This window comes from Hyla sarda, chromosome 12 (assembly GCF_029499605.1).
Source record: "Hyla sarda isolate aHylSar1 chromosome 12, aHylSar1.hap1, whole genome shotgun sequence".
In the NCBI taxonomy this organism is placed as follows: Eukaryota; Metazoa; Chordata; class Amphibia; order Anura; family Hylidae; genus Hyla; species Hyla sarda.
In genome coordinates this window covers 63953277-63973975 of record NC_079200.1, presented here as the reverse complement: position 1 = coordinate 63973975, position 20699 = coordinate 63953277, and the positions used below count along the sequence as shown (strand labels likewise).

General features: G+C 42.5%; 1 protein-coding gene across 2 annotated transcripts in view; it reads right to left on the bottom strand.

The window, feature by feature from the left end:
• The window catches only part of COL20A1 (collagen type XX alpha 1 chain), a 156600-nt gene that overhangs the window by 29583 nt on the left and 106318 nt on the right, over positions 1 to 20699 (bottom strand). For both annotated transcript variants that reach the window (XM_056547885.1, XM_056547886.1), the window contains 3 exons: positions 12888 to 13030; positions 5649 to 5758; positions 5398 to 5556 (listed from right to left, as the gene is read on the bottom strand). In XM_056547885.1, coding sequence (XP_056403860.1) covers positions 5398 to 5556; positions 5649 to 5758; positions 12888 to 13030 — 412 coding nt within the window. The remainder of the gene's footprint in view (positions 1 to 5397; positions 5557 to 5648; positions 5759 to 12887; positions 13031 to 20699) is intronic.

Genomic DNA, 20699 nt, shown 5'->3' with positions numbered 1-20699 from the left:
TCTCTTTTAAATACGGACCTCAAGCTCTACGTGAAATTCTTAGCCTTATGGCTGACTGAAATATTACCGGTTTTGATCCATGCAGACCAAGTAGGTTTTGTGGAGAGTCGTCAAACTTTTCATGGTACGCGTAGATTTTTGGATAGAATTGCAGAGGCTCAACTAGGTTAAACACCTTCTCCTGTCTTTGGATGCGGAGAAGGCGTTCGATCAAGTAAATTGGGAATACCTAAGAGAAGTCTTATGTAAGTATGGATTACCAATAGGGTTTTTAAATTATGTCATGGCTATGTATCTAGAACCATCTGCGCCAGTATTCGAAGGAGGGGTTATGTCTAAAAAACTTTTATATACACAATGGCACTCGCCAAGGCTGTCCCCTGTCCCAATTATTATTTACCATTATTATGGAGCCATTTGCGGAACTTGTACGAGCGTCGCCCTTTATATTGGGAGTCAGGATAGGGAATAGGCAACACAAAATTGACCTTTTTGCCGACGACAAATTAATAGCACAAACATCTCCACAAAGTTCACTTCTAGCACTTATGGAAATAATCGCAGACTATTCAAAAGTTAGCTATTATAAGGTGAACTATAGTAAATCACTTATTTTACCTATAAAAATGGAAGAACAACAAAAACAGGAATTGAAGGTGCAATACACTTTAAATTGGGCCACGGATAGTATTTCTTATCTGGGTATGAATTTATCTCCTGATTTATCTTGCCTACCCCTCTTAAATTTGGATCCATTAATATTAAACAAAAAGGAGGATTTGGAATCATATTCTAAGTCTAGGATAGGGCGTATAGACATAATAAAAATGTTTATTTTACCTAAAGTGTTGTACCTTTTTCACAATCTATCTCTTATTTAACCAGTTTCTAGTATTAAACAATTACAAACTATGGTCTGGAGTTATATTTGGAAATGCGGGAAGGCAAGAATCAGGACTAATGTATTAGATGCACCCACATCAGAAGGGGGACTAGGATGCCCGGATTTTGAAACATATTATAAAGCAACTGTATTGATTCAACTAAAATAGTGGTGGCATAATCGACAACATAAATTATGTCTCAATAGAGGCAAATCAGATGAAAATACCAACTTATGTAGCCCTTTGGATTTTAGCAATTTCGCAATCTTTGATTACCAGTAATATTCCTACAATTGTATCAGGTATTAAAATATGGAAAAGTATATAAAGTAAAGGTATAATAAACCTTACAAACTACTCTGATACTCCGTTTAGAGTTGTACAATATTTACTCCCACACACTAATCTGGAAGCGTGGGGAAATCGAGGTATTGACAAATTAGCAGATATTGGTGAACAAGATACTTTTATTCCATTTACTGATATATGTTCTAAATTTAGTATATCGTCAAAAGTTTTTTTTAAATATTTACAGTTAAGACATCTTATAACCTCTCTTAAATGGTGCAAAAAAACAAACATATCCCCCTTATGAAGTTTATTTTCAAAATAAAGAACGCACTGATAAGGGGACATCGGAAGCATATGCTCATTTAATATTGTTCAAAACTCTATGTACCCATTATTTTCAATTAAAATGGGAAGAAGATCTTGGTCATAATTATACACAAGAGGAATGGGAGTTTGAGTTTGATTCACCTTTCAGAGTTTCTCATTGTGAAAACCATTTAGATATCTCTAGAAAGATATTATATAGATGGCATTGGGTCCCACTATGTCTAAACCAATTCTCAACGGAAGTCTCAAAATACTGCTGGTGATGTAATACTGAAGTAGGTTCCTTCCGTCATATATGGTGGGACTGCGGTGAAATCCCAAAATTCTGGAACCAGGTTTTTTTTATTAATTCTTAAGATTATTGGACAATGTAATTAGGGGCCGGAAGTGGCACTACAATCATTAACTACAAACACCATGCCGGACCCAGAATTGATAGTAATAACACATATTTTGTTTGTGGCACGTACCCAAATAGCCAAAAGATGGAAATCAGGAAACATCCCAAACATTACTGAGTTAGAAAATATTGTGCATAGGAATTATAAGATGGAGGGCCTGATAATGAAGAATTCCCCACAGAATAAAATATATGAACAAAACTGGAGACTATGGAAATTATATAGATGCAAATTAAGCTGCAATGATTGACTTAGATGTATATCCACTAACCTCTAATCAAAAAGACGAGAATTGCAGTCATGAAAGAGATTATATTTAGTGTTGCTCGCGAATATTCGCGATGCACATTTTATTCGCGAATATCGCATATTCGCGAATATTCACGAATATAGCACTATATATATTCGTAATTACGAATATTCGTTTTTTTTTCACAGTACACATCACAGTGATCATCCCTCTCTGCTTCCAGCTTGTGTGGTATAAAGAAGGCTCTAATACTACTGTGTGAGACTGGCTTGCGAATTTTTGCTTATGCTTATTTTTGTATATGCAAATTTTCGAATATGTTAATTTTCGCATACACGAAAATATAACGAGAATATTGCGAATATGCGAATATTCGCGAATATATGACGAATATGGCCTATGGCCAATATTCGAATATGGCCTATGCGGCTCAACACTAATTATATTAATGGGAGTACGAATGGGTTTTTTCTCTTTTCTTTAGTTCTTTACTCTTCTTTAGTTTTTTTTTTTTTTTTTTTTTTTTGAGTGTCTTTTTGTTTTTTTCTTTGTGTGATGTTTATTATGTTTGTATTGTTTTTGGGGGGAAAAAAGGGAGAAAAAAAAAAAAAACTAACATAGCAAAATGAGGCCATCCTGGAGCTGGTTCATTGATCTTTTTTTATTTAAAGAGGGACAGCCATGGGGATAAAGTTTACCCTGTGTTTTGTAAACCTATACCTAGGGCGTTTTAATTAAATTTCAGGAAAAATAATAATCTAATCTTCTACAAATATTTTATAAAGTTTAAAAATTAATTTAAGTCAAATAGAGTAGTCTGGGCTCAACCTAGAAGACAAAAAGCTGGCTGTAGGGGAGGCAGGGGTCATGGGGAAGAACACACAGCCCGAGCTGTGAGTGGCCCCAAGAGTCAAGTGTGGACGGAACACACAGCAAGAAGTTGCAAACGCTGTGAGTGAACAGTGAGTAGAAGGTTGCAGGCATAAGTTTAACTGGCCAGAAAAAGCCCACCCGTTGATAGTCTGGGCACGCTGGATTGTTTAGTTAGTGACTGGACGGTCTAGGATTTTGTTTTGTTCCTGTGTTATGTTTTTATTTATCCTGCAACCTGTCTAATAAGGCTGGCGAGGAGCCGGACTTGCATAAAGTACTGTTGTTTGCCTGCTGATTGAAGTGGAAACGTGTCCTGTGGCGGTGTCAAGGACGATCCCAGAGCTATCCCCAGGGAGAAATCCTTACAATATTTACAGCTGATATAAGTTACATATCTTCTGTATATAGTATATGGACCATGCTGGTATAACCTGGGTATACACTGTATATAATTATATATGTACAGCTGGTATAAGTTATATATCTTCTGTATATAGTGATATGGATCATGCTGGTATAATCTGGGTATATACTGTATATCATGATATATGTACAGCTGGTATAAGGTATATATCTTCTGTATATAGTGATATGGACCATGCTGGTATAACCTGGGTATATACTGTATATAATTATATGTGTACTGCTGGTATAAGTTATATATCTTCTTGTATATAGTGATATGGGCCATGCTGGTATAACCTGGGCATATTCTGTATATAAAGATATATGTACAGTTGGTATAAGTTAAAGGGGTACTCCGGTGAAAAACTTTTTTTTTTTTTTTTTTAAATCAACTGGTGCCAGAAAGATAAACAGATTTGTAAATTAGCAAAGAAACAAGAGATAAATCGGCACAGCTTACTTCTGATCCTCTGGACTGCTATAGCTCTGTAGTGGCTGATTAATGAGAAGCTGGTGGTGCTCAGACTAACAGAGGAGTAGATCCATCGAACTTGTAAGTAGAGAAAGAAAGCAGTCGGCAACTCACCGTTCTTCTGTTCAGCAAAGTTCTTTATTGCACATACTCACAACAGGGTTGCCCAGGGAGAAGACGGAGATGACACACAGGGGGGGTACCACAGAGAGGCGACAATGCTGTTTCGCACTACATAGTGCTTCAACTGGCCTACTTCTATTAAAAAATCTTAATCCTTCCTGTACTTATTAGCTGCTGAATACTACAGTGGAAATTCTTTTCCGTTTGAAACACAGAGATGTCTGCTGACATCATGAGCACAGTGCTCTCTGCTGACATCTCTGTCCATTTTAGGAACTGTCCAGCGAAAAGGAAATCCCCATAGCAAACATATGCTGTTCTGCACAGTTCCTAAAATGGACAGAGATGTGAGCAGAGAGCACTGTGCTCATGATGTCAGCAGACAGCTCTGTGTTTCAAAAAGAAAATAATTTCTGCTGTAGTATTCAGCAGCTAATAAGTACAGGAAGGATTAAGATTTTTTAATAGAAGTAATTTACAAATCTGTTTAACTTTCTGGCACCAGTTGATTTAAAAAAAAAAGTTTTTCACCGGAGTACCCCTTTAAATATCTTCTTGTATATAGTGATATCTATCATGCTGGTATAACCTGGTATATAATTATATATGTACAGCTGGTATAAGTTATACATCTTCTGTATATAGTGATATAGACCATGCTGGTATAACCTGGGTATATACTGTATATAATTATATATGTACAGCTGGTATAAGTTATATATCTCCTGTATATAGTGATATGGACCATGCTGGTATAACCTGGGTATATACTGTATATAATTATATATATACAGCTGGTATAAGTTATACATCTTCTGTATATAGTGATATGGACCATGCTGGTATAACCTGGGTATATACTGTATATAATTATATATGTACAGCTGGTATAAGTTATACATCTTCTGTATATAGTGATATGGACCATGCTGGTATAACCTGGGTATATACTGTATATAATTATATGTGTACAGCTGGTAAAAGTGATATATCTTCTGTATATAGTGATATGGTCCATGCTGGTATAACCTGGGTATATACTGTATATAATTATATATGTACAGCTGGTATAAGTTCTATATATTCTGTATATAGTGATATGGACCATGCTAGTATAACCTGGGTATATACTGTATATAATTATATATGTACAGCTGGTATAAGTTATATATCTTCTGTATATAGTGATATGGACCATGCTGGTATAACCTGGGCATATACTGTATAAACTTATATATGTACAGCTGGCATAAGTTATACATCTTCTTGTAATAGAGTGATATGTACCATGCTGGTATAATCTGGGTATCTTCTGTATATAATTATACTGTATATAGAGGTGACTTTAAAATTCGACTCAGGTACACTTACTGCTGAGGAGCCGCTCCTTGGACCTCTTGTTCTTGTTAATTTGCCCAACATCTCAAACCCCAAGGTGGTCACCTTCCCCATGGTCTTGACTGTCTTCTCGGCCACCATCTGGCAATCCACATGGAGCTTGATATTTTCTTTGCTAAAAGCCAATTGTACCTGGAGTCAAAGAGCAAATACACATTAAAGAAGATATCTAGACAATGGAGCTGTCTTTCTAATCTTACAGCACAAAAGTATCAATATTTTACCTTATGGAAACTTCCATAGAAGATCTTCTTGACGTCTTCCTGATCAAAGGTCAATTCCTGTAATCTTCCATCAATGTCAGGGTGAAAGTATGTCACAGACTGGTTAATAGCTGCAAAAAAGACATAAGAAGACATCAGAGCGCTCGGAAGAGACATTCAGAGCACTCGGAACTTCTACAGAGAGGAGGCAGAGAGAGGGAGAGAGACAGACATAGGGATAGTTAGTGGTTAGAAAGATAGAAGTACAGATTAGAAAGAGAAATAAAGATAGATAGATAGATAGATTGATAGATAGATAGATAGATAGATAGATACAGATTAGAAAGAGAAACCTTGTGTGTGTGAACAGGAGTCAATCCCCAGACAAGAAACCTATACGGGCTCCTATACAGCAGATAAGAGGACATCCTTCTCCCAGCCTCTGAAGGCCTCATCTTTTGCTGCCACAAATCCAAAGCCTTTTTCAAGGCTCATTCCGGCAAATACCTGAATTGAATAGTGCTCCTTAACCAGAAACAATAACCAGTGCCATGATCTGTATCTAGCCTGTAGTTCTGGTGCATTTCATATATTTCCACAAAAACCGTCAGTACGAATTGTGCAGTACTCTCTGCCAGTTAAAAAGCATGTTGCAGTTATACGTATCTAGCCTGTAGTGTTAATACAGGTCTGTTGTATTTCATATAGTTCATCAAACACTGTCAGTACTCATTGTGCTGTCCTCTCTGCCATGCAAAAGAATTTTCCTCTGACACGTATCTGGCCTGTTAACACAGTTGAATTTCAAATTTTTCTGCAAACATACCTTAAATCTTTCTAGTTGTGTACACGCAAACATGCATTACACTAAAAAGCCTGTGCTTTCCAAACACATTCGGCTTCTACAGCGACTGTATCTTTTAAATTTTTGGTTTTATTAAACTTGCCTTATACATACCTTGTAAGATAAATGCAGTCCAAAGCATTGAATCTTAAAGTTGACAAGTAGGTTGGTGAAAATTCACCCAAAAAAGATGAAACCATCCTTAAAAAATGTGTCTGGTAAACTAATTGTCAGTCCTAGATGTTTCCTCATTTCTGTCTTTGCATGTTGTAGCGTGGTCACCCCGAAGCAAACAAGATTGTGGAAAAAATTACTTTTACTAAAATGAATCAGGCATGGATCAGTGAGGAATTTAACCCCTTAACGACCACAGACGTACATTTACATCATGTGTATGATTGCGAGCATCGGAGCGGTGCTCGCGTCATACACGGTAGGTTCTGGCTTCTAGCAGCAGCCGGGGACCCGCCAGTAATGGCCGACATCCGCGATCGCGCGGATGTCCGCCATTAACCCCATCAGATGTCATGATCAGTACAGATCACAGCATCTGTGGCAGTGCGCATGTTAAAATAGATGATCGGATCGCCCGCAGCGCTGCCGCGGGGATCCGATCATCTGTAATGGCGGACGGAGGTCCCCTTACCTGCCTCCGTCCATCTCCTGGCATCTCCTGCTCTGGTCTGAGATCGAGCAGACCAGAGCAGAAGTTCACCGATATTACTGAACAGTATTAGCAATCAAATGATTGCTATAGATAGTCCCCTATGGGGACATAAAAAGTGTAAAAAAAAAAAAAAAGAAAAGTTGAAAAATGTAAAAATAAAAAATTGAAAAATCCCCTCCCCCAATAAAAAGGAAATTATCAGTTTTTCCCATTTTAACCCCAAAAAGCGTAAATTTATTTATAAACATATTTGGTACTGCTGAGTGTGTAAATGTCTAAACTATCAAACTATAATTTTAATGATCCCGTACGGTGAACGGTGTAAACGTAAAAAAAAAAAAAAAAAAAAAGTCCAAAAATGCTGCTTTTTAGTCACATTTTATTCCATTTATTTTATTTTAAAATTATAAAAAACGATCTAAAAGTTTAATATATGCAAATAAGGTATCGATAAAAAGTACAGATGACAGCCCTATATCGCTCTATATACGAAAAAATAAAAAAATTATAGGTGTTCAAAATAGGGCGATTTTAGATTACTGATTTTGTACAAAAACTTTTAGATTTTTTTAAGCGGTGGTACAAAAATATAAAAGTATCTAGCCATGGGTATCATCTTAATCATATTGACCCACAGAATAAAAAACACATGTAATTGTTACCGAAAAGTGTACAATGTGAAAACAAAACCCTCCAAAATGTGCAAAATTGTGGTTTTCATTTAACTTTCCTCCCTAAAAAAAGAAATTTTTTGGGTTCGCCGTACATTTTATGGTAAAATGAGAGGATTCATTACAAAGTACAATTTGTCACGCAAAAAACAAGCCCTTATATGAGTCTGTAGATGGAAATATAAAAGAGTTATGGATTTTAGAAGGCGAGGAGGAAAAAACGAAAATGCTAAAATAAAATTGGTCTGGTCCATAAGGTTAAAATGGGCTTGGTCCTTAAGGGGTTAAACCTCCTATGCCAGAATCACATGCAGCATGCAGCCTGTCACAGCCCTATATAATCGGCAGCCATCTTGCGGCCAGTCACTTCAGCATTCTATTGCAGAGAGAGAAAGGGACAGAGAGCAGTGTGTGTTGCACAGAAAAGCATTTCTACACATAGATTCACCTCAAGCCCAAATCCAGCCTAGAAGCACTGATAGGGAAGGGAGAGAGATTGAGAGTGCAATTTTGGGTGTAGTACACAGCAACTGTGTACTGCAGCACTGGTGTGTACAACAACTTAAAAGCTAATAGTAGCCAGCCAGTTAGGGTGAGCAGAGCACTAAAAGCCATAATCATCTGCTCTTAGTGCCTAGTACAGGTTGTGTAGCGGAGCATATTGTCCTCTATTAAAGGAAAACTGTCAGGAAAAACGATGCTTACAATGCCTGGATCCGTTGCTCCGTTCGTCTGATATCTCCTTCTTTCTGAATATGCAAATTAGCAGTAAGTGGCATGGGCGCGGTTACTATTCAGCACTGTAATGTCAGCGCTGTTTCTTGGGCTCTCGGCCCGGCTAATCATTATTCACTGCCTCCCTCCTCCCCGCTCTGTAATCGCATTTACTGCGCATGTGCAGCCTCCTGGCTACACCCGGAAGCAGCCTCAGAGCGGCTTCATAACTGCGCTGAGGCCGCTTCCGGATGTAGCCAGGAGGCTGCACATGCGCAGTAAACGCGATTATAGAGCGGGGAGGAGGGGGAGAGGTGGAGGGAGGCAGTGAATAATGATTAGCTGGGCCAAGAGCCCAAGAAACAGCGCTGAAGTCACATTGCACGAAGGCTGAACCGTAACCCCACCCATGTCAATTACTGCTAATTTGCATATTCAGAAAGAAGGCGATATCAGATGAACAGAGCAAACGATACAGGCATTGTAAGCATTGTTTTTCTCAGTGTCACCCGTGCTACCAGGAAGTATAGTGCAGTATAGTGACTATTCTGACAGTTTTCCCTTTAGTGTAACCTGTGCGTACACAGGTGGTGTACCATTTTGTTCCTGTTAAATTCTTAAGGGCCTAGTTACTGTTAAAGGCCAGCCAAAATTACACACCTGCAGCTGTTCTAGACAAATATTATTTTAAGCGTAGTGGAGTGTATTGTACTCCCCTCATAAGTGCATACCAAATACGTACATCTACGTGGTGTACCATTTTGTTCCTGTAATAGTCCTAAGGGCCTAGTTACTGTGAAAGGCCAGCCAAAAGTACACACCTGCTGCTGTTCTAGACAAATACTGTTTTAAGCGTAGTGGCGCGTATTGTACTCCCCTCATAAGTGCATACCACGTATGTACATTTACGTGGTATACCATTTTTTTCCTGCTATAGTCTTAAGGGCCTAGTTACTGTGAAAGGCCAGCCAAAAGTACACACCTGCAGCTGTTCTAGACAAATATTGTTTTAAGCATAGTGGAGTGTATTGTACTCCCCTCATAAGTGCATACCACGTATGTACATCTACGTGGTGTACCATTTTGTTCCTGCTATAGTCTTAAGGGCCTAGTTACTGTGAAAGGCCAGCCAAAAGTACACACCTGCTGCTGTTCTAGACAAATACTGTTTTAAGCGTAGTGGAGCGTATTGTACTCCCCGCATATATGCACTAAGTATGTCAGGCAGAGAAGAGCCAGGACGTGCACAGAGGAGTGGCAGAGGCCTAAATTCATGAAGCACAGGCAGAGGTAGAGCAGACTAGGGGCAAGTGGCAGGAGGAGTCGCAGCGAGAGGCCTGAGCTCCTGGTGTCGGCTAGCGGTCGTGTCTCGACTAGCAACCCATCTGCTGTCATTGACTAGTTAACTCGGTCATCCACTTCATCACAAGTGACATCTGACACCCCCAGTCAACAGTCGGTGGGTTCCTCAGACACAAATCTCAGTTGGCATGGCCCGGGAGCAGCCCCTGTCCTCCAATTGCCAGTGTCCTATGCTGTTCCCTCCCCATAGAAGTATCCTATGCTGTGGGTTCAGCTCCACTTTTTAGTCAGGACGATCCACTGGAGGACAGTCAGCAGCTACTGTCCAGCTAAGATGTGGAGGATACATACCCATTCCTTCGCTAGGCGGCAAGTAGTGATAAGGCGTGGTAGGTGGTGTTGTTCAGGCTCCTGAAGCACATACTGTTGAGGAACCTGAGGAGGACATCAGTGACATGCAGACACAACTTGATGATGATGAAGCCGATCGCACTTGGGAGCCGGGTGCAGAAGGGGCTTCATCATCATCAGGAGAAGAGGGTGGCAGGTTGCCCATGAGGCAGCAGTTGAGCCAGCAAGGTGGTAGCATGGTTGGGAGTTAGCATGGAGGCAGCAGTGGGAAGTCTGGAGCCAAACGTGGGGTAGACCACCTGCTTCGCGGCAGCCTACCTGCCTGGGAGGTGGTGGAACAGGGGTCCCTGGAGTCGGCGGCAGTAGCAGTCAATCAGTGCAGACAGTTGGGGGGAAAATCAGCTACTCTGCGGTGTGGCAGTTTTTCATCAAGTATCCGGAGGATTTTAATATGGCCACATGCTATTTAAAAAAATATCTTTAATATTTTCAATTGTGAGGCCCTTTGGTCTCGTCAGGCTGCCACCACCTCCAGGCTGTGTCATTCTGTCACCATATGGTCCCCTCTTGCTACTGCCACCTCCAGGCTTGGTCATTCTGCCACATTTTGGTCTCCTCGTGCTGGTGCCACCTCCAGACTGTGTCATTGTGCCGCCATGTGGCATCCTCATGCTGCTGGCACATTACATAAAAAAATGTATGTTAATCTATTCAATTTAAATTTTTAAATATATCTTTAATCTTTTCAATTGTGAGGCCCTATGGTCTCCTCTTGCTGCTGCCACCTCCAGGCTTGGTCATTCTGCCACTATATGGTCTCCTCATGCTGCTGTCACCTCCAGGCTGTGTCATTGTGCCACCATATGGTCTCCTCATGCTGTTGGCACCTTAAATTTAACTTTTAACATTTTAATGTTTATAAGATCGTCAATTAAAATTTTACAAAATATCTTTAATCTTTTCTATTGCGAGGCCCTATGGTCTCGTCGACCTGCTGCCACTGCTGGGCTCTGTCATTGTGCCGCCATGTGACTCCTTGTTATATTGGGTTTTGTGGTCATACAGTATTAGTTCAAAGTAAACCCTTTGAGCACCCGGGACATTACATCAATTTTTTTAAATTAAAATGTAAGATTTTGATTAGGTTCACAAGTTTAATCTTTTCAAGAGTGAGGTCCTATGGTTGTCGACTTCATATATTACCTGTGGTATTACTACAAGAATCCATTGAAACAAGTTTGAAACAATAACAATGAACCATAACTGATTAAATGAAACATTCGCACTTTCGCAGTCGGGGGCGGGGGGGGGCACTGAGAGGCAGGGGCTGGAACAGGTGGAAGCTCGCCTGGCGGAGAACCGCCTGCTCTATTTTAGGATACAAGTACGAGCTTTTTCACTGCAGCCACTTCCAGCTTTATGCGCCCACTTATCCAACAGCACAGAAGCTGAATGTCCCTCCTTTTTCAACTGGACACTCAGAGCATGGGGGTGCGCTGAGAGGAAGCGGCTGGGACAGGCCAATGCTGGCCCCATGGCGGACCGCAAGCTTGATTTGAAAAAAAAGGTACAAGCTTTTTCACTACAGAAAATTATACTCTGCATTAATTGTACACTATTGGAGCTGGAATTACCACAGCTGCTGGCACCAGACTTACCCTCCAATGGGTCCTCGATAGAGATGAGCAAATCAAACTGGACAAATCAAATTTTTTTTAAATTCACTCCTCTCTAGTCATCATATATTACCTCTGGAATTACCACAAGAATCCAATGAAAAAGGTTGGAGCAATAATGATGAACCACAACTGATTTGATTAAATGAAACATTTGCAGTTCCACACAGAGTAAGACAGTCCGGGGGGGGGCGTGAGAGGCAGGGGCTGGAGCAGGTGGTAGCTCGCCTCGCGACGGCCAGCTCGGTGCTCACCAGAATGGGTCCTCAAAAAAGGATTTTAATTTTTTTTTATAAATTCAACTTAAATTAAGTAAAAGTTACATTAAAAAATCTCTTTAATCTATTGATCTGTTACGCCATATCCTCTCCCGACCCTGCTGCGGCAGTGATTCTAATAGCGATGCCTGTAATCTCCATGTCATACTGAATAACAGTGTTATTTCATTTACACAGCACATTCCCTGTGCATGTTACAGCAAGGCAAAGTGTTCTACACCATATTGAGGCGATTTGCCGAACTGAATTTTTTCAGAGTATTCGGCGAATCGGCCAAATTGAATTTTTCAAAAAATTTGCTCATCTCTAAATGTAACCATCTTGTAGGGTTGTGGGGCACACTGATGCCGTGATAACCATTTCAGATTTCATTGCTGAGGATGGTGGTTTTAGGTTTATACTCACTACAGCATGGGCCAACACCATCCTGAAACCAACTACTACAAAAGGTATGACCAACATACTGGAAACAGGAATAAATTATAAGATAAAATAGCTTTATCTTATAGGGGCTATCTGGGATTAGACAAACATAGCTGCTTTCTTCCAAAAACAGTGTCACTAATGACCACAGGTTGCAAATGGTATTGCATCTCAGCTCCTTCTCTTTAATAGAGCAGAACTGCAATACCAGACACAACCAGTGCAGTGTTGTGGCACTGCTTTTTTATGGATTGTGGATAACCTCTTTATCTGCTACATCCCACCCCAGGCCAATTTCAAGATCGTATATAGTACTATATTTGGAACACCTTACGGTCCAGAATGATCCCCAGGACGGGCTGGAAATCTTCATCTGTTATCTGCCACACAGCAAAGGGTTCATGGGCTGCATTTGGTGGCAGTCGAAGAAGGAAGCTCAAGCTGTGTTCTGTGGGAAATCCATTAGGATGAACTTCTCTAGAAAGAGAAAACACATTACCACAACAGTAAAACTTCTACAACTTTGCATGTAATATTTGCACAATTTGCAATGTTCTATGTCTGTTTTCCCTTTTGAAAAGTGGAAGTAGCTTATATTCGGGTCGTGGCCTCCCACAACACAACATATTCATGATTATTTACACCAGAAGCTGCTGTAAATTATGACAGAAATCTACCCCATAGTTGTCATGGTGCACGTACAAGATTTACCAAATGTATTAAGAAGCGTGAAACACCAGTCGTGTTTGCTGCTTCGGTGATTCTAGATGTTTTAGTCAGATGTTTCTATGGTTACTGAAGTACAATAAGAAGCATTTCAGAAGATTTCTAACCTTTATTGACAAATACACCAAGTTTATGTCGATATTTCAGGTGTTTTAGGCCAAATCCTGACTGATCACAACCTACTCTTGTCTATTCCATTCTTGGAGTCTATCACTATTTCGGTGTTTTTGTTTGTCCAGCCTCTTTTTGAGGATTGGTCACAAGTTCTCAATGGGATTGATATATGGGATTGGGATTGATATCTGTGGAGGTTCCTGGCCATGGGCCCATAATTTCAATGTTTTGTTCATAGAGCCACATAGTTATCACCTTTGTCTTCTGACATGGTCTCCATCATGCTGGAAAAAGAATTGTCTATCACTAAACTGACGATCATTGGGAGAAGCTGTTGTTGGAGGATGTTTAGATACCATTCTTTAATCATTGCCAGGTTCTTAGGGAAAACTATGAGTAAGCCCACTCCCTTGAAGGAAAACAAAATCCTTACACACGAATGGTTTCAGGATACTGTTGACATGACAGCAGGTCACCTGCTTGACCACCGCTACATATCCTGTCTATGGGACATTCATTGATAGCAGAATACATCATTCTTGTGATGTGTGGGGGTCCCAGTGGGTGGACCTCCAGTGATCAGATAGTTATTACTATCCTCCACACTATGTGCTTGCGATGGGTGGGGGTCCCAGTGGGTTGACTGATCACTGATCAGCTATGTTACACCTATTTCCCACACGTTCTCGTGATGGATGGGGTGGACCTTCACGGATCAGCTAGTTATCATCAGATCGCTTCTTTCATTTTCAAAAAGATTCCAGGCATAAGAGAAGTGATCTGATTGGTTGCTATGGGCAACTAAGCAACTTTTCCTCAGGACAGGTTTTGATGTTCTTGTGATGGGTATGGGTCATAGTGGGTGGATCTCCATTTATCATCTAGTGATCAGTATCCCTCACTCTATGTTTTTTGATAGGTGGAGGTCCCAGTGGGTGGACCTTCACTGATCAGCTAGTTATAACCTGTTCCTCATACTATGCTCTTGTGATAAGTGGGGGTCCCAGTGGGTGGGCCTCCACTGATCAGATAGTTACCTTTCTGCTTTTTTCCAAAAACAGTGCCACACCTATCCCTAGGTCATGTGTGGTATTGCAGCTCAGCCCCATTTACTTCAGTGGAGCTGAGCTGCAATACCAGACAAAACCAGGTGGGGCACTGCTTGAAGGAGACTGCAACCATATTTTCTAAACCTCTAAGGCGCTAAGACAAAATCTGTAGCCCGCCCTCTTACTTACTATGTAGCTGGGAACCTTTGGGCCCCCTCAGGTGTGACTACTACCTCTGCACCATGCATTTGCTTGGAGCCAGTCATGGTAGAATATTATATAATGAAAATTAATCATGTTAATTAAATTCAGGGCAGAAAAGACATTCATCCGCCGAGCACTCGCCCCCTGCACTTTTGTGGTGCTCACCACCGGCAGGGCCTATCTTCACAGAGCCAAATGGCTGCAATATTGTGAGCATTGATTGATCAACCATGTTGCATTTAACGGATGGGGAATGTTTCTATCGCCGAGGCAAGCAAGTCGAAATACTAGATTATGCCCGAAGCAGGAGGTGATTGCTATCTGCAAGCCGCGTTCCCAGATAACGGAAAATAGTCTGAGATTCTGAGATGTATATTAGGAAGAATTAACATATCAAATGGCGAAACCCAATGTGCGACCTGTGATATGGGTGCGCCGCAGCTTCAGGACCCTGAATGATGTCACATTACAATTATCATGTAGAAATAATTGACTGTATAGGAGTCGAATTACCCCTCCTCTCCATTTCAAAGGGGCAAATGTCAGCCCAAGCTATTGAGGTCTAGGGGGATTTGCACATTTCAATCCTATGTGTTTAGCAGATTTCTCCCTATAAAGGAGATTCCTGTTATCAGGGCTTTGTAGGATTAAAAGCAAAGGCGAAATGAAAAGACGGAGCCCGTTGCAGTTCCCTGGCACGCTCGTTGCTCATGCTGCCTATTAACTTCACATGCGCCAGAATGAGGGTCTCACCTGGGCCGAGGAAATGAGATGAAAAGTGAAGCGGAGCGAGCGGGATATGACTGGGATAGGGGTTCCTGGAAGATGAGAGGAGCAAAGAAAATGAGACCTAGCGTGGAGAATAGAGGAAATTACACACAGGCCCTGATGGTGAAGGGGGAAGCAGCCATGCTGTTGGGGCAGTGTTTCCTAACCAGGGCTCCTCCAGCTGTTGCCAAACTACAACTCCCTGCATGCCAGGATAGCCAAAGGCAACCATGAAGATACATTTTAGGACACTATTTCCCAACCAGGGTGCCTCCAGCTGTTCAAAACTACAACTCCCAGCATGCCCCGAAAGCACCCTGGTGAGGAAACACTGTGTTAGGGGGAGATTGTGTAGCTGCACCAAACTGGAACCTGACTGGGGAATGTCATATCATTCTGCAGATTTTCTAATATACTTTAGGTGTCAAGATTTTTCCTTGCTGTCAGTGAATGGAAACATTCTTGTCTACACCCAAAATATCCACAATATTCACACGCACGGATTCCACATCAAATAGAAGCCCAATAGACTTCAATGGGATTCCGCACTCCCATTCACACTTCAGAATTTCAGCATACGGATTCCGCACGATATCCACACAAGCCAGAAACCGGCCAAAGGAACACGGATGTGGAATTGGTGCGGATAGGGCTGGAGTTAAGGTGGGGCCCCCCTGCGGGCTGCTCAGTGGCAGATCCAGGGGGGGCAATGGGGCAATTGCACCCCCCCCCCCCCAGATTAATCCCCCCCCCCCCTCACATTTAGGACATCCCTGTATCCCGAAAAAATCTTTTCGAGACACAAGGATGTCCCGGTTACCTTTCTGCGGCCCCGCGTTAACTTTAAAAAGGCAGGGGCTGCCGGGAGATAGTGCAGGCACGGACATCACTGACGTCCCGTACGTGCGTCCATAGGAGCAGAGCAGCAAGAACGCGCAAATGGTAAGTTACCTGCACGTCATCTTCAGTGCTCCGACCACCGCTCCTCCAGTCCTGGGATCTGCTGCTATGGCCTATAGGCCATAGCAGTAGATCGTGACCACTGACTGGAGAAGCGGTGGACGGAGCACTGAAGTGGGGCAGTACACAGACATACAGCCTTCAGCCATACACTGTATATGGCTGAAGGCTGTACAGTGACCCCCCGACCTACGATGGCCCCGACATATGATAATTTCACCATACGATGGCCTCTCAGAGTTGTTGAAGGCAGCATCAACATACGATGCTTTTGTATGTCGGGGCCATCGCATAAACGGCTATCCGGCAGCGCAGACTGCTTCAGCTGCCGCCGGGTAGCCATTTAAGGTGCCCCGTGTGCTCCGATGATGGTCTCTTACCTGTCCTCAGGGCTCCGGAGCATCCTCTTCGGGATACCCTGCATGGCCGTCGCTCTCCTTCGTCGTCATCACGTCACCACCCACGCTGTCCCATCATACAATAGGAGCGGCGTGTGTAACGACGTGATGATGGCAACGTGAGAGTGACGATACCGGGCAGCGGAGACGTTCCGGAGCAGCGGGGACACCCCGGGACGTGGCGACAGGGATGGAGGGTGACATCCAGGGCAGCAGTGATGGTCCAGAGCGGCAGGGAAACTTGAGTAAAACTGCCTATACTTTACATTGCACGAAACCCTCAACATATGAGGGTTTCAACAAATGATAGTTCATTTGGAACGGATTACCATCGTATGTTAAGGGACCACTGTATGTCTGTGGGGGAACTATACTGTCAGCTTAATGTGGGGGAACTATACTGCGAACCTAATGTGGAGGAACTACAACTTAATGTGGGGGAACTATACTGCCAACTTAATGTGGGGGAACATACTGCCTACCTAATGTGGGGGAACTACAACCTAATGTGGGGGAACTATACTGCCAACCTAATGTGGGGGAACTACAACCTAATGTGGGGGACCTATGCTGCCAACCTAATGTGGGGGAACATACTACCTACCTAATGTGGGGGAACTACAACCTAATGTGGGGGAACTATACTGCCAACCTAATGTGGGGGAACATACTGCCTACCTAATATGGGGGAACTACAACCTAATGTGAGGGAACTATACTGCCAACCTAATGTGGGGGAACTACAACCTAATGTGGGGGAACTATACTGCCTACCTAATGTGGGGGAACTATACTGCCAACCTAATGTGGGGGAACTATGCTGCTAACCTTATGTGGGGTAACTATACTGCCAACCTAATGTGGTGGAACTGTACTGCCAACCTAATGTGGGGGAACTATACTGCCAACCTAATGTGGGGGAACTATACTGCCAACCTAATGTGGGGGGAACTATACTGCCAACCTAATGTGGGGGTACTATACTGTACCTAATGTGGGGGGAACTATACAGCCAAGCTAATGTGGGGGTAATATACTGCCAACCTAATGTGGGGGCACTATAATGCCAACCTAATGTGGGGGTACTATACTGCCAACCTAATGTGGGGGAACTATACTGCCAACCCTATGGTGGGAAATATACTGACAACCTAATGTGGGGGAACTATGCTGCCAACCTAATGTGGGGGAACTATACAAAAATATTAAATTGTACTATTCTGATCCCTATAAATCTTATTTTTCTGTATATGGGGATGTATGAGGGTTGTTTTTTTGCGCTGTGATTTGTAGTTTTTATCAGTACCATTTTTGTTTTGATAGGACTTTTCAATTGCTTTTAGATATTTTTATGGGTATTTGAAGTGACCAAAAATTTGTAAATCTGGTTTGTGCACTATTACGACTTTTGGAGCCCCACTTTTGATTTTGCCCAGGGCCACGCTAAGCGTAAAACCGGCCCTGGTGCGGATGTGTGCAAATTCTGCCGTGTGAATATATGCTAAGGGTTTGCTTGTTGTCAGTAAGTGGAAGCATTTGTCTATCCAGTAGTTGAAAACCTATACAGGCTGGATGCTACTCACAGCTGAGGGTATGCCACAATGTAGAAAACCATGTAGCAATCCTACTCGCAAAGAAGTTCCTGAAGCCCAATGCAGAATCTGTAAAGTCCCCTTTCCCACCTATTACTGCGTTATAGATAATGTCGGGGTCTTCCTATGTAGTCCTATCAATGTCTGGGTGAAATTGCTACATACATCTGCACTCTCTATTGCCATGTTCCCCAACCTGTGGTTCTACATCTGTTGCATAACTACAACTTCCAGCATGCCCAGACAGCGCCTGCCTGTGGCTGCACCAAACTGGAACCTGATTTGGGAACTGAGCCACATCATTGTGTCCATCAGCTTTCTAATGTACTTAAGGTGTCTGTTGTTCATAATTTTTTTTGTGGTTTATGCTTGTTGTCAGTGAATGGAAGCATTCTTGTGTACTGTACATACAGGGGGTAAAAAATCTGTACAGACCTGATGCTTCTCACATCTGAGGTTTTGCTATAACATAGCGGACCATGTTGCAATTCTACAATGCAAAATCTGTAACCACTAGGATTGCCACCCTGCCGGTATTTCACCGTCACAGCCGGTATTTTTTGTACCAGGCCGGTGTCTTTGTATCACAAATATAGGGAATGAAATTGCCGGTATTTTTAAAGGCAGAGACCGTTTGGCGTCAGATTACTGTAAACATTTAGCCAGGGCCAGGTTAACATTGGCATACCTGCTCCGTAAGATCTCCTGCTCTAGGCCCTGTGCAGCCACCAGAAGACACTTTTAAACAGCTCTGCCACTTTAAAAGCAGAGCTATTTCAGCGCGCGGCACGTCCCAGACCTCCCTGACCTCGGCTCTGCTGTGTCCTGCTCTGCTGGGAACAGATACAAAGATAGGGAGAGTGGGCTGCCTTTTACCCTCAGCGCTCCACCATCCACCTTCACTGTTTATCCATCACCAGCCTGCCATAGCCGCCCAGCCATCGCCACTCATGGGGAGATCTGGTAAAACATTTCTGTGGCCACATATGAAAGGAGCAGGTAGACAGCAGTGTGTCTATACACAGTCATGGCCGTAAATGTTGGCACCCCTGAACTTTTTCTAGAAAATGAAGTATTTTTCACAGACAAGGATTGCAGTAACACATGTTTTGCTATACACATGTTTATTCCCTTTGTGTGTATTGGAACTAAAACAAAAAAGTGAGGAAAAAAAGCAAATTGGACATAATGTCACACCAAACTCCAAAAATGGGCTGGACAAAATTATTGGCACCCTTAACTTGATATTTGGTTGCACACCCTTTGGAAAAAATAACTGTAGGTACTGTGTTCTTTTCTTTGTAGGCCTCATTCCATTTTCAGTAAACAGTAGAATGATGTGCTTTACCAAAAAGCTCTATCTTGGTCTCATCTGTCCACAAGACATTTTCCCAGAAGGATTTTGGTTACTCAAGTTCATTTGGGCAAAATGTATTCTTGCTTTTTTATGTCTCTGTGTCAGCAGTGGGGTCCTCCTGGGTCTCCTGCAATAGCGTTTCATTTCATTTAAATGTCGACGGATAGTTTGTGCTGACACTGATGCTCCCTGAGCCTGCAGGACAGCTTGAATATCTTTGGAACTTGTTTGGGGCTGCTTATCCACCATCCGGACTATCCTGCATTGACACCTTTCATCAATTTATCTCTTCCATCAACGCCCAGGGAGATTAGGCATGGGTTGCTAACTTCTTGATAATGTTGCGAACTGTGGACAAAGGGAAGTCTAGATCTCTGGAGATGGACTTGTAACCTTGAGATTGTTTCGGTTCCCTCGTTCTGCCCACTCATGGTAGTCAGGGCAGAACGGGGGAACTGTGATGGAGGTCCCTTACCAGCGGTAGGCGGAAATCCTCTCCCTGGTGCAGCGATCCTGCTGACTACGGAAGCCGGTGAGTTGTTGCCTAGCAACATCTGGAGGGCTACAGTTTGGAGACCACTATACAGTGGTCTCTAAACTGTAGCCCTCCAGATGTTGCAAAACTACAACTCCCAGCATGCCCAGACAGCAGTTTGCTGTCTGGGCATGCTGGGATTTGTAGTTTTGCCACATCTGGAGGGCCACAGTTTAGAAACCACCGCACAGTGATCTCCAAACTGTGGCCCTCCAGATGTTTGCCCTCTAAATCTTGCAAAACTACCACTCCCAGCATGCACGAACAACAAACGGATGTCTCGCCATGCTGGGAGTTGTAGTTGCGTACCCCCAGCTGTTGCATAACTACATATCCCAGCATGCCCTTCGGCGATCAGTACATGCTGGGAGTTGTCAACATGTCAACTTTATGATGCAAACATAAAGTAGACATATTTATGGACATTTATCAACGGGTTTAGT